This window comes from Antechinus flavipes, chromosome 3 (genome assembly GCF_016432865.1).
Source record: "Antechinus flavipes isolate AdamAnt ecotype Samford, QLD, Australia chromosome 3, AdamAnt_v2, whole genome shotgun sequence".
NCBI lineage: Eukaryota > Metazoa > Chordata > Mammalia > Dasyuromorphia > Dasyuridae > Antechinus > Antechinus flavipes.
In genome coordinates, this window is record NC_067400.1 from 223,610,934 (window position 1) to 223,625,030 (window position 14,097).

At 32.0% G+C, this 14,097-nt stretch overlaps 1 protein-coding gene across 1 annotated transcript in view; it reads left to right on the forward strand.

Moving 5' to 3' along the window:
• The window catches only part of LOC127553671 (arylsulfatase D-like), a 33,601-nt gene extending 19,840 nt beyond the window's left edge, over positions 1-13,761 (forward strand). The window contains exons 7-10 of the mRNA XM_051984575.1: positions 3,985-4,119; positions 4,763-4,925; positions 5,984-6,105; positions 10,932-13,761. Coding sequence (XP_051840535.1) covers positions 3,985-4,119; positions 4,763-4,925; positions 5,984-6,105; positions 10,932-11,302 — 791 coding nt within the window. The 3' untranslated portion in view covers positions 11,303-13,761. The remainder of the gene's footprint in view (positions 1-3,984; positions 4,120-4,762; positions 4,926-5,983; positions 6,106-10,931) is intronic.
• Positions 13,762-14,097: the final 336 nt, after the last annotated feature.

Below are 14,097 nucleotides of genomic sequence, written 5' to 3' on the forward strand. Positions count from 1 at the left end.
TTTTTCCATGCTTCCCAAATTTGTTTATGATATCAATTTTTTTTATGTCTAAATCATACATCCATTTAAAATTTATCTTGGTGTAAGGTGATCCAAGTCTAGTTTCTGTCAGATCATTTTCCAGTTTTCCCAACAGTTTTGTAAAATAGTGAGATCTTGCACCAATAAAAGGGTGTTTGGGTTTATCAAAAACCCAAAGTTACTGTGCTCATTTGCTTCTATAAATTGTGTTCCTTATTTATTGTTTTGATCAATCATTCTATTTCTAAGTTGATACCAAATTGTTTTTTAGTGATAATTGCTTAATATAGTTGAAATGCAGTACTGTTAGATCCCTTCCTTCCCATTTTTTAAATCGATTTCCTTGATATTCTTGATATTTACTACTACCAAATGAATTTTGTTATAATTTTTTTCTAGCTCTATGAAGTAATTCTTTGATAGAATTATATTATCTTGATATTTTGCTGAATGAATATTGGCTTGGCCACCTCACATACAATGGAATATTTCTTCAATTCTTTAAATCTGTCTTTATTTGCATAGAAACTGTTTTATAATCTTGATCATATAGCTCCTGTGTGTCTTGGCATGCAGACTCCCAAATATTTTAGTCTGCGTTTATTATTTTATGTTTTGTTGGCAATATATAGAAATGGTAATGATTTGTGTGGGTGTATTTCACATCCTGCCACATTGTTAAAATTGTTAATTGTTTTAACTACTTTTTTTTTAGTTGAGTCTCTAGGATTCTCTAAGTGTGTCATCATACTATCTACAAAAGTGATAGTTTTGTTTCCTCAGTGGCAATGTTTATTCCTTTAATTTGTTTTCTTGTCTAGCACAATATTAATACTAATGGTCATAATGGACATTTTTATTTCACCCCTGTTCACCCAATTTCTAGTTGATTCTTATCACAAATAATGCTTACTCTTAGCTTTACTAAGTACTACTTATCATATAAAGAAAAGCTCAAATTTATATGCTGTCTAGTGTTTTCAATAGGAATGGATATTATATTTTATCAAAAAGTTTTTTGACATAACATCTTGTTATTTTTGTTACAAATATGAACAATTATGCTTATAGTTTTCTTAATATTGGACCTACTCTCCTTTCCTATTATATAGTATGGTTATAATGTATGATTTTTTGTGATATGTTGTTATAATCTCCTTGCTAGTATTTTATTTATATGTTTTGTGTAAATATTAAAGAAATTGGTCTACTGTTTTTTTTTTTTCTTCTGTTTTTGCTCTTTCTGGTTTGGATATCAAAACCATGATGTATCATAGAAGGAATTTAGTAGGATTTCTTTTCCAATTTTTTTCCAGTATTGGGATTTGGTAGAATTTTTGGTAGAATTCACTTTAATTCCATCTAATCCTGTTTTTTTTTTTCCCCTTAGAGAGTACATTAGAAGTGTGTTCATTTTTTTTAAAAGATAGAGTTCACTTCAGATTAAATTGATGTTCAACATTTCAATTCTCCTTGCCCCCTCATTTTCACCACCACTATTAAAAAAAAAAACTTCCCTTTGGGTTTCTTTTTTGGTGAGATTATTTTTCTATTCTTTCTCTTCCTCCCACTTTTTTCTAGTGCTTTCTTCTTTCTCATTCTTCCATGCTTTTTCTGAGATTATACCAATATAATAAACTATATCTATGTCCTCTGTCCAAATAGATTTTTTTCTGCCAGCCCTAAAGATGATAAAATTCTTAGGAATCACATGTATCATCTTTCCATTTGGGCACATAAAAAGTTTAATCTTGTTAAACTTTTCATTTCAGATTTAGCTTTTAGTTTCTCTTGAGCCTTTTGATTGATTGTCAGCTTTTCTATTCTGCTCTGGTCTTTTCATCAGGAATATTTAAAAGTCCTCTATTTCATCAAATATCTATTTTTCCCCTATACAATTATATTCAGTTTTGGAGGATAGGTTTTTTTAATTGTAATTTGTTACAACTAGTAACTACTTTGCCTTCCAGAATATCATATTCTAACCCCTTTGCTTCATTATTGGTAGGTCCTATATCTCATGCAATCCTGACTGACTTCACAGCATTTGGATGATTTCTTTCTTGCTACTTGCAGTGTTTTTTCTCCTTTACAAGGGAGCTGTGAATTTTGGAAATTACATTCCCGGAAATTTTCATTTTTAGGATGTTATCAATAGATGATTAATTGATTATTTCAATCTGTATTTTGCTTTGTGGTTCTAAGATAGATGGGGAATTTTCCTTTATCATTTTTGAAATATGATTTCTGAGAGTTTTAAAGAAATATTTGCATCAGGTATATAGCTTCATAATCGATGTTCTAGATCAATTGCTTTTATTATGAGATATTTCACATTTTCTTCTGTTTTTTATCAGTCTTTTTCTATATTTTATTTATTCTTGATTTCGTGTAGTTTTATGAAGTCATTAGTTTTCACTTGACCAGTTCTAGTTTTTATAGATTTATTTTTTTTTCTGTGAAATTTCTCTTTTACTATTTGGCCAGTTCTGAATTTTAAGATATTATTTTCTTCAGTATTTTTAACATCTTTTAATAAACTGTTAATTCTCTTTTCACAATTTTATTGCTTAGCTCTCATTTCTTTTCCCATTTTTTCTATCATTCATTTGATTTTTAATTTTTTTTTGCTTTTCTTTTTATGTGTTTCTTTTTCTCTTCTAGCTATTTTTTTGGGGTTTGGTTTGTATTCCATCTGTATTTTCTATGTGACTTTGCTCATAGATGCTGTCAAATCATTGTTTTTTTTCTGAATGTATATTTTGAGCTTCCCTGTCACCATAGTATTAAAAAAAAGTTTATGGTTAAATTCTTTTGGTTTTTTGTTCGTTTTTCCAGCCTATTTCTTGACTTTCAACTTTGTTAGAGTTGGATTCTGCTCACTTGTGGTGAGGAAGAATCACTTTCTTACATGCCTGGTTTTTTCACCTTGCTATTTTCTCAGCTAGTTCAGAGGGACTTCTAAATTTTCCACACTTCCAAAATGGTATATTTGAGGGAAAGTGTGCTGATTTGAGCTCTGGAATTTGACAGTTAGGGCCCTAGGGTTTACAACAACTCCTTTCTGCCCCAAAATTGTGAGTAGGGACTTGGTAATGGGCAATAAATCTACCAGATATAGCACCTGATCCTATTCCCATTGCTAGTGTAGGGGTCTCCTATAATCTTTTTCAGATCATGTGTCCAGCCCACCACTGAGGCTGGTCCCTACCCAATTTTCTCCCCAGATCACTCTGTATTCCTTAATTGCCCTGGACTTGCATAATGACTCACTATGAAATTTTATTAGCTTTCTTATTTAGACTGCTTTGGTATGTTTTTTTAAAAGCTTTTGGAGTTTGGAGAGTTTGGAAAATATGTTGGTTTTATTCCATATCTTTGCTCCATTCTCACTCTTACAACCCCAATATACAATATTTAAAAAAAAAAAACTGTATTGCTTATATATTGGTTTAAAAGTTTTATTATTTTGACTGTATCTAGTTTCATGTTTGCAAAGTTAAGTGTCAGCAATAAGATATTTAATAATTGGTAGAAGTTTTAAAGATTCATTTAATGATAATCATAATAAGCAGGTCAGCTCACTAGGGTTAATGTGATTCATTACACCTCCTTATTACCAAAGAATGATGGAAAATAGAGCTGTGTTGTTCGGTTATTTAAGATGCTTCATGATTCCATTTGAGGTTTTCTTGGCAAAGATATGGAATAGCTTACTATGTTCTCCTTATTATATTTTACATATGAGAAAAGTGAATAAAACAGTATTAAATGACTTGCCCAGGGTCACACAGCTAATAAATGTCTGAGGTCAGATTTGAGTTCAGATCTTTTTGACTTCTGGATTCCAGACCTGGTACTTTCCACTGTACTACCCAGCTGCCCCATATTAAGACTTACTTGTTTCTATCATGTGGTTGTCAATTTTGCTTTTTCACATAAATTTTTATTTCTTTATCACAGGTAAAATTCTTGATGCTATTGAAAAAGAAGGCTTGAAAAATACAACATTCATTTACTTCACTTCAGACCATGGAGGGCATTTGGAGGCTAGAGAAGGACATGTTCAGCTTGGTGGATCAAATGGAATATACAAAGGTATCAAAGAGTCATTTGTTCAAAGATCAAAAATGTAGGGGAAAAAATAGACTCAGTTTGGTAATGTCTGGTAAATTATGAAGGGACATTTAACCAGACAAGAGAATTTAGTGGTAATCCTGATTCCTCTACTAATTACTTTGTAATTTTGGATAATTTTTTGATTAGTATTCTCCTATAATGGAACTTGTTTATGGTCTGTTTCCCATGATTATTCTCATCAATGGGAATATAATCGAGAGAATTAAGACTGATTTGAAAATTGCTCTTGGCTAAACAACTTGAAAAGTAAATCTGACATTCAAAGAAATAATATGGAGCTGTCCCAAAGCCAAAATTTTTGTTTGTTTGTTTGCTTGTCTGTTTTATTCTAGTTTGGGTACCATTAAAACTGATAACATAATGCTGACAATTTAAGTATCTTGATAACAACATTGAAGAAAAACTTAGAGTATTAAAAATGATGACCAAATGCTTCTTCCTCATGCTATATTCAAAACAATAAAATATAGGTGATCATTGTAAAGGTGTCATTTCAGTTCAACTTATATTATAATAGATTCTCATATCAGTATCTTTGATTTAGTATTTTGGTATTTGGTATGTGTTCTGATAACTCTTTACTCTGTCATTCAAATTGTAGGAGGTAAAGGCATGGGAGGCTGGGAAGGTGGAATTCGTGTGCCAGGAATATTTCGATGGCCTGGGGTATTACCAGCAGGTCAAGCAATTGATGAGCCTACAAGTCTGATGGATATCTACCCAACTGTTGTTCATCTAGGAGGAGGTGAAATGCCTCATGACAGGTACAGAAATAAGTTTCTTGGTTTATTTTTTTCTTTTATTCCATGTATTTAACATGATTTGTAGTCATTTGCTTTTAAGAATTACAACAATATTAGAATAATAATAGCCTATAGTCTGTAGCATTAAATTAAATGACATTTTTGACAGACCATTTATTTAGGAAGACACTGATAAAGTTTACTTGTCATCACTTAGCACTAGTGGGAAGGTATTTATTTATGTCTCTAAGGTTTCTATATCTTTGAAAATGTTCTTCTATAAAATTATTTCAAATGCAATATTTTGTCATAAATCATTGCAAATGTGTTTAGTTGGTTTTTTTCCTGCACAGTATTCTTTATTCTTTAGACTTTTTTTTTTAACATAAAGGAATTCAGATAAAACATAAAGGCTAGTTGAAGAACAATGACAATTATATTTATTTCGTCTTTATAAGTAATAAATAACTAAAATCAAATATTGCACAGACTAGGTCTACAATACATTTGTAAAATTAAGAAGACCTCATAATAAAAGTTACAATTTGCTAAAAACATTGCTTTTCCTTCATCCAATATAATCAGGGAACATATTTATCAAATAACAAGCAAGATGTACATATCTATATCTATACATGTTTATATATATATACACACACAGTTTATAAAGAGAACCAAAGCCAATTTAAAAATGAAGAAAAATCCTTTGTTTTTTGAATTCTGCATAAACCACATAATTTAAATAAGAATCTTTCAGGAAATGTAATTTTAAAAAATTCTTATTTATAAATAAACATATATGTATATACAACTTTGATTTTTACTAAATTTACTTCTCCAACTCTTTTATATTTGTCAATGCTTCACAGTAAAAAGATGAAAAGGAATATTATAGATTGAAAGGATATTTAAATGGACATATTCAGCTGCAGTGGGATTTTAAATAACTGTGTCAAACAACTGAGGTCAAATTTGACAGTTCAGGACTTTTTGAGTTTTGTCCTGAGTTAAAACAGCAGATATTGAAGTAGCACTCTAGAGGAGGTATTGATTGGCTTTCTTACTCTTTATCTTACTAGGGTGATTGATGGCCACAACCTGATACCTTTGTTGCAAGGAACTGTTAAGCACTCAGAACACCATTTCTTATTTCACTATTGCGGGATTCACTTACATGCAGCACGATGGCACCAAAAGGACAGTGAGTATGAAATTTTTATCACAGCAATACAAACAAATTCATTTCTTTATTATTTCATTCAACATAAAATTGGTTAGACTCTCATTAGTTGATGTGCTTTCATAAGAGGAATAGAAACTTCATCCTTATACTTTGATAGATAAATATTATATCTTATGAAATACTCATTTCATTTACCTTGAAAAATTTTAATTAAAGAATTTTGAGGCTAGGGGACATACAGGAAAGCTGATTTCATATAATCCAGCAGTTTTCAAAATATTGTCCAGAGACTACTAGGATCCATCTAGGGTATCCACAAAATAAAAATTTTTTCATAATAATATGTTTTAATTTCTAATATGTTGTATATATACATACATACACATATACATGTATGCATACATGAATACTGCATAAATATGAATTTTTTTGCCTTGATAGAAGGAGTTTCCTCTCTGGGAGATATCCTACCCCAGTGGTTCTCAAACATTTTGGTTTCAGGATCCCTTTACACTCTTAAAAATGATTAAAGACAATGAAAACTTTTTTGTGTGTGTGTGAGGATGTATATGTATGTGTGTGCATGTTGTTGGTCATTTCAGTGGTGTCTGATTCTCCATGACCCGGTTTGGGATTTTCTTCGCAAAGTTACTGGAGTAGTACACAGTTTTCTCCAGCTCATTTTATAGATGGGGAAACTGAGTCTAACAGGGGCAAGTGACATAGCTTTTAGGTTTCTGAGACCAGCTTTAAACTCAGGAAATTGAGTCTTTCTGAGTCATGAAAGTAAAAACTTAATAGTTATTGAGCGATTATGTAAACTGACTTTTTAAGGTAATTATAATTCCTTATCTTTATTCTGGTTTAGATTAACAATGTTGTTATTGGAGGCTGAATCATTAAAGATTATTATGAGAAGTTTAACTATTCTTTAAGTGGCAGCCTGAGGTAGCATACAGAAGATTGTAATATATTAAAGAATTTCTAATCTGTTAGCATATTAGAAACTGAACTTTTTTCTCTCTACACACACACACACACACACACACACACACACACACACACACAGAGACACACACACACAAAATGTGTGTGTATGAAACCTATGTGTGTTATGTGTATCTCCTACAAATAAAAGGTCTTTGTTGTCTTCAATCATATTTAAATATATAAAGGATTCCTGAAACTAAAATGTTTGAAGATCACTAGGGTAGGGCATCTTCCAGAGAGGAAATTCTCTCTACCAATGCAAACCACTTCATACTAACACAGTTCTTCAAGTCATAGTGCATGGAGCATTGACAGATAAAATAACTTGCCCAGAGGTAAACAGTCAATTTGTGTGGCTAGGACTTAAACCTAGGCCTCCCTGACTCTGAGGTCACTTTTCCATATACAGCATTAGGCTGCCACTCAAGAATATTTAACCCTTCTCATAATAACTTTTAATAATTAAGTCTCTAATAACAGTGTTCTATTGGTTTGGCCTAAGCCAAGGTAAAGATAAGAGTATAATTTCCTCAATAATCAACTTACCCGATCTCTCAATATCTAATTAGCTTTTGTCTTCATGATTCAGTTCTCTGTGTTCAGTGATCGATATGCATGTATTAATAAAGCACCTACTTTGTGCCAGAAAATATAAAAATATTCAATTCCTACTATCCAAACCATTCTTCCATTTTTTTATGATATGAACTTTGAACTTAATTAGTCAACTTAATGGATAACAAATAGAACAAAAATAATCTGTTATCATTTTCTTTCTACATTGTGCTACAGAGAGTATATCTGAAAATCCTTAAGAGTCTATAAAAATATAAAATACTGTAGAGGGCTGCAGATATTGGGGAACTCTGAGAAAAGTATACTTGAAGCAAAGATATTTACAACAGGGTGTTTATTCAGTGTGATTGATGAGATAATGGTTCTGTAGTTCACAAATACTTAGTACTTAGTGTGATATAGTGATGTAATGGTTTTACAGTTGGCACATGCTTAGTGTGCTATAGTGATGTAATTGTACTAAGGTCTTTAAGGGATGAGAGGACTTGAAATAAGCAGACTTGAGTAAGTGTGAGTGTGTGCTCAAGCTTGATCTCAAATTCAGACTCCAGACTCCAGATTCTCTCCCTGACCATCCTTGTGGTAATTCTCCTGCTAAGATCATCCAGAGATCTTCCAGAAAACTAGCCTGGATATTACAAAATACAGCATTGGTTTTAGCTTAACAAAGAACTATATGAACATTATTAGCATATCATTACTTGATATTAACATATGTTCAATGATAAAACCAATATAAAATAGCTAATTCTAAAAAGATATAGTCAGGGTAGCTAGGTGGCACAAAGAATAGAGCACCGGCCCTGAAGTCAGGATGATCTGAGTTCAAATCTGGCCTCAAACACTTAACACTTCCTAGCTGTGTGACCCTAGGCAAGTCACTTAATCCCAGTTGCCTCAGCAAAAAAAAAAAAAAAAAAGATAATAGTTCTATGATACCTTAATTAATTAACAAAATTCATCTAAAAATGTAGTTTATTCCCAGGATTTAAACTTCATATAATTATCCCTATTTTCTTAAATAAATAAAAAAAAAAGAACAGCATAAAATGGATTTACTCATTTGGACTAGACATAAATCTAAATGCTTATTCCCTCTTGTTAATCATTCAATACAATTGTATCTCATTTATTTGCTTTAGAATATAGTAATGTAATTGAATACATAGATAAATTTGTAAATGCTATTTCTTTTATTTTACTATTTTAGTATTTATTATTTTAAATAAGATATATTTATTTAATATATATTGAATACATGGGGAATAAGGCTCATTTGGCAACTCCTTCATATACACTGACCAAATGGGGCTTGGCCTGGGACCTACTGGTGACCAATTAGAATGAGATTTATTTTAGTTTAAGTTTAGTTTAAGATGGGGTCCTTAAGAGAAAAATCTAGGCACTGAACCTCAAGGTGAAGGATTCACAAGTGCAAAAGAAAAGAAAAATTTTTAAGAGCATCTGTAAGTAATGATATGAAACATATCATTACTATGTGGACAGAAGGAAGTAAAGAGGAAAGAAGGAAGGAAAGCAAGGAGGGAGGGAGGAAGAAAGAAAGAAAAGAGTCTTCCAACTGACCAATGCCAGGCCAGCTTTACTGTTGTTGTTTGTCTTTCATTTTCGAAGATCATGAAATCAGAGAGGTGATGCCATGATATGTAAATGAATTGGATTTAAGATGGGTGGGGAAGGAGCTGTGCAAAATCATCTGCTTCACTTTTCCTTCCAGAGCCATCTAGGTCTAGTGGCAAGATATAGAACATGAGGACTGGGTGAAATGGGAGAGATTGTTTGAGTCCTGTTTGACTCAGATTGAATGTAAATAGCAATCATTTCTGCTTTGGCCAGCAATCCCTAGGGTCTTCCCTTCCCAGATTCTTCATCCAGTCATTTATTTATTTATTTAGATGGGGGATAGGGGAGAGAGACTAGTTGAAAAAGAAGATTCTTTGCCTCAATTGCTACTTAATCACAGAATGGGTACTGCCTCAGTCAAATTGAGACCTGTTGAAAATCTTAGCTTAAAAAGGACAAAGTCTCCCATTTCATCCAGGCCATCTTCAGTCCTTCTGCTCTATATCTGGCCACTGGACCCAGATGACTCTAAAGGGGAAAGTAGGCCAGTGACTTTGCACAGCCTTCCCTCACCCAAATCCAATTCATTTGCATCACCTCCCTGATGTCATGGTCCCTTTCGAGAATGAAAGACAAACAATAACAACAACAACAATATAGATTAGCTCGTGATGTTGATTATAATGGATAAAAACCATTTTATATCAATTTTAAAGTTTTAAATACTTTCTGAATACAAGTTGGTTAGTTTTCTTTTTGTTTTTTTAGAGCAAAGAACTTGTATCTTAAGATAAGATTTAGTATTTAAGATAGTGCTAGGATGGAGTTACAGAACAAATGTTTAATGGAAATGGAGAGCTTACTTTAAAAATAAAAGATAAACAGAAAATGGGGAGGCATCTGAGAAGCCTTTTAACTAGAAAAAAAATCAAAAGTTTCCAAAACACAAAAATAACTACCATGTAATAGTTAGATCACCTAAATAGAAATTCAAGTCAACATTCAAATTTAACCTTTAATACAACTAAAATTTTATGATCCTGTGAAATATACATGGTGTTTTAAAGACTAGATGAATGGAAAGATAAGCAAAGGGGACTAAGAAAAAATGTTATCTTATTTACTTTTGGAAGTTTCATTTTTATCAACGAATTTATTAAATGAGGTATTTCAAAGTAGTTAGCATTGTGCCTGGTACATGGTAAGAACTTAATATAGATAGAGAGAGAGAGAAAGAGAGAGAGAGAGAGATGTAGATATAGATTCCTACACCTTTATATTATAGGAGAAAAAGAAATCTGACTCTTTTAGACTAAGAGGCTATAGCAAAACACCATCACTAATTGTGTTGAAACCTAAAATATAGGGAAAGTAATAGGAAATAAGTAGCAATTAGAAGCACTTTACAATTTGGATTTTAATATACTTTTTTTGGAAAGGGAAGAACTAAGATAACTTTAAGTAATCAAAGATTTCAAAATATGATGAATCAAAAGATAGAAACTGTTCAAAAATTATGTTCACATAGTTTATTAGGTGATTTTGATAAGCATACAATAGCTTATCAGTAAGTTAAAAAATTCTTTGTTAATAATGATACTTTTTTTCCATTATAAGGACAAAATTTACTTTGTAACACAGAAGGTAACAATAGGAGATTTCTTTCTCATCTGTATAATGTTTTTCTTTCTTATTAGGTAACAAAGTTTGGAAGGTCCATTATGTAACTCCAAATTTTCAACCAGAAGGAGCTGGAGCTTGCTATGGGAGAGGAGTTTGCCCATGTTCTGGGGAACATGTAACTTACCATGACCCACCTTTGCTATTTGATCTCTCAAATGATCCCTCTGAGACCAGCCCTCTTTCACCTGATACTGAGCCCTTCTATCACACGGTGATTGAAAGACTAAGAGAAGCAATAAGGAAGCATCAAAAAACACTTCATCCTGTTTCCCAGCAATTCTCAATGAACAATATCATGTGGAAACCATGGCTTCAGCCATGTTGTGGTACATTCCCATTTTGTTCATGTGACAAGGAAGCTGACAATGAACACATTACACTCTAGATAATTAAGAACAAGTAGAGCATTTTAAGTTTCAGGAATTTTTATTTAAGGCAATTTTGTTTAAAGAAATAAACTTATTTTGGACAGGATCACAGAATGTTAGGACACAGTGATTATTGAATGTATATCATGCACAAAATTTTGAAATAGGTATAATAGAAGATTGTACAGAAATGTACAGAAATGATCTCTAAATTAATTGGTCTCATAATGTCAATTAAAACATTTCCCAAGTTGAGGAATACAATATGCAACTTCATCTTAGGCATAAATATTATAATAAAAGTGATCAATTTTACTTTACTCTTAAAATTGAAATGTTAGATTGACACACACCATGCATAATCTATATTTATATAGTAGTTTGACATGTAAAAGTATCTATGTATAATTATGTTTAAAATAGCACAGTCCTGTGGAATTGAGTTTATTCTCCATTCCAGATTTGGGGATAAATATTTCAGTGGAAAATTGCTTTTAATTGTGCTGAACTTTTCATGTCCTTTAATTTCTAAACACAAATGCTAAACTTTATGTCTACATCACAACCAACTAATCCTGCATGATGAGAAAAAAATCCAAATTTTCATTTGAACATTCCTAGAATCTAGAGAGATTAGAAAGAATCTCAGAGATTATCTGGTTCTATCTACTTTTGATGATGATGGTGTTGATAGCTCATGCATAGGCACTCTGCAACTTATAAAATATTGAACAAGGTAAACAAATTACCTTTAGTCAAGCAATCGCAAAAGAGCAAAGCAAAGACTTTAGACCCTAAGTCTCCCAACTTCTAGGAAATGACTGTTCCACAACACACCAAGCAACCTTTCAGTTAATTCTTCTCAAGTTAACTCTTTTTAAGTATCCTTATGTCTTTTTCTGAGAGTATAACAAGGAAATGTATATATGATTTTCAGTAACCTTTAGAGGAAAACACCGTTAAAATTTTTAAAAACTATTTTGAAGATAGTAATCATTATTGAGTTAAAGGAATCAATGAACAGAAGTGGCGAAAATATGTGAAATCTGCTGATTTGTGGATGATTTATAAGATTAATGTGAAATGTTTTTATAAAGCATTTTCATTAAAAAACACTATAATCAATTCATGCTTATTCAGATCCCTGCTGGCTTTTTTTTTTTTTTTTTTTTTTTTTTACTTTAGAAGGTATTAGAATTTCTCTTGTTTATTTTTTGCTCAGGCAATTGGTGTTAAGTGACTTGCCCAGAATCATACAGCTGGGAAGTGTTAAGTGTCTAAGACCAGATTTGAACTCAGATTCTCCTGACTTCAGGGCTGATACTCTATTTGCACCATCTACCTGCCTCATCTGTTATTTATTTTTAAAAAAAAAAAAATTTTAAACTGTCAGTAGGCACATGCATTGGCATAATCCTTTATCCACTTATCAAATGCAAAAGTAAATATGAGTCAGGATTTATCTAAGAAAACTATACAGTTGATGTAATAATATTAGCTTCCTCTTTCTGGCATTCTTCTGTATCTTACATTCAGTATCATGGATTGCTCCATATCAGGAACATCTGGTCTGCAAGCCATATAAGGCTGAAATCATTTGGTCTTGCCCTGCCAAGACAACTGCAGATGACGAATAGAAAGGTAGGAATAAGAACCTGCTTGAATTTTTAAGTTGATTATTTTGTGTGGCCCACAAATAATGTTATAAATATCCAATGGCCCTTGACAGAAAATAAAGATTTCCTATCCCTGCCTACATCATCATGGATGATTTTTCCTGAGTTGCTATTTAATGACTTGGATTGAAGGAAAGAATTACAAAACCGAATGCTTAACCAGGGACTTTGAGATTCAGTCTCAAACTCACCTAGGTAAATACATATTCACATCTTCATACTCCATACATAAAGTCATTTCTCTAATGTGGTGGGGAGAGAGCTTTTTCTGGAAACCAAAGTAAAACTAAACAAAAATTATATACTCCAAAATGCCATTGTTCTTACTATTGTCCATTCATTTTCCAAGAGAACCTATAATGTCATGATGTATGATAGATGATGACTTAACTTGTGCATGAATTAGATATGTGAGACTGAGTTGTGCAGATACTTTGCTTTAGAGAATCTCTTTAGGCAGCTAGGTGGTACAGTGGTTAAAATTCTGGACCTAGATCAGGAAGACCTTTAACTTTGTTAGTTTCCTCATCTCTAAAATGAGCTAGAGAAGGAAATAGAAAACCATTCAGTATCATTATCAAAAAAGCCCCAACTGCAGTCACAAAGAGTCAGAAATGACTGAACAACATTCTTATTACAAGGTGATGGAGGAAGCTCCTCTACATGAGTATATTCCATATTCACATTCTCTTTGTTACTAGCTTTGCTTCTATCTTCTGTATATTTCTTTTTAACAATGTAAATTAATTTGTGGTTTTTCTGTAACTCCAAATAAATTTCACTTTTCATTTTCATAAGAATTGTCTTTCCAATTTCTTTTTTTGACCATCTCCCATTCTGGAAATAGTTTAGTTCATGAAATTATATCTGTTTTCCTCTGAAGGCTTTGAAATCTGTTTCTTCAATATCTAAAATGAAGGTCAGACTACATCTATATTTCCTCTTCCCAGTTACAAACTACATTTCCCTCCAGAGTTTGTTCACATCATTTCTACACCAGCTACCTATTCTTGCCTGTCAGATCCAGAATAGAAATTGTCCTTATTTTGTTGTGTGGGTATGTGGGGGAAGAGGGAGGGGTAGAAAGGTGTTTGTTTTGTTTTGGTTTTGTTGTTTGACTTTTTTGGTTGGTTGAT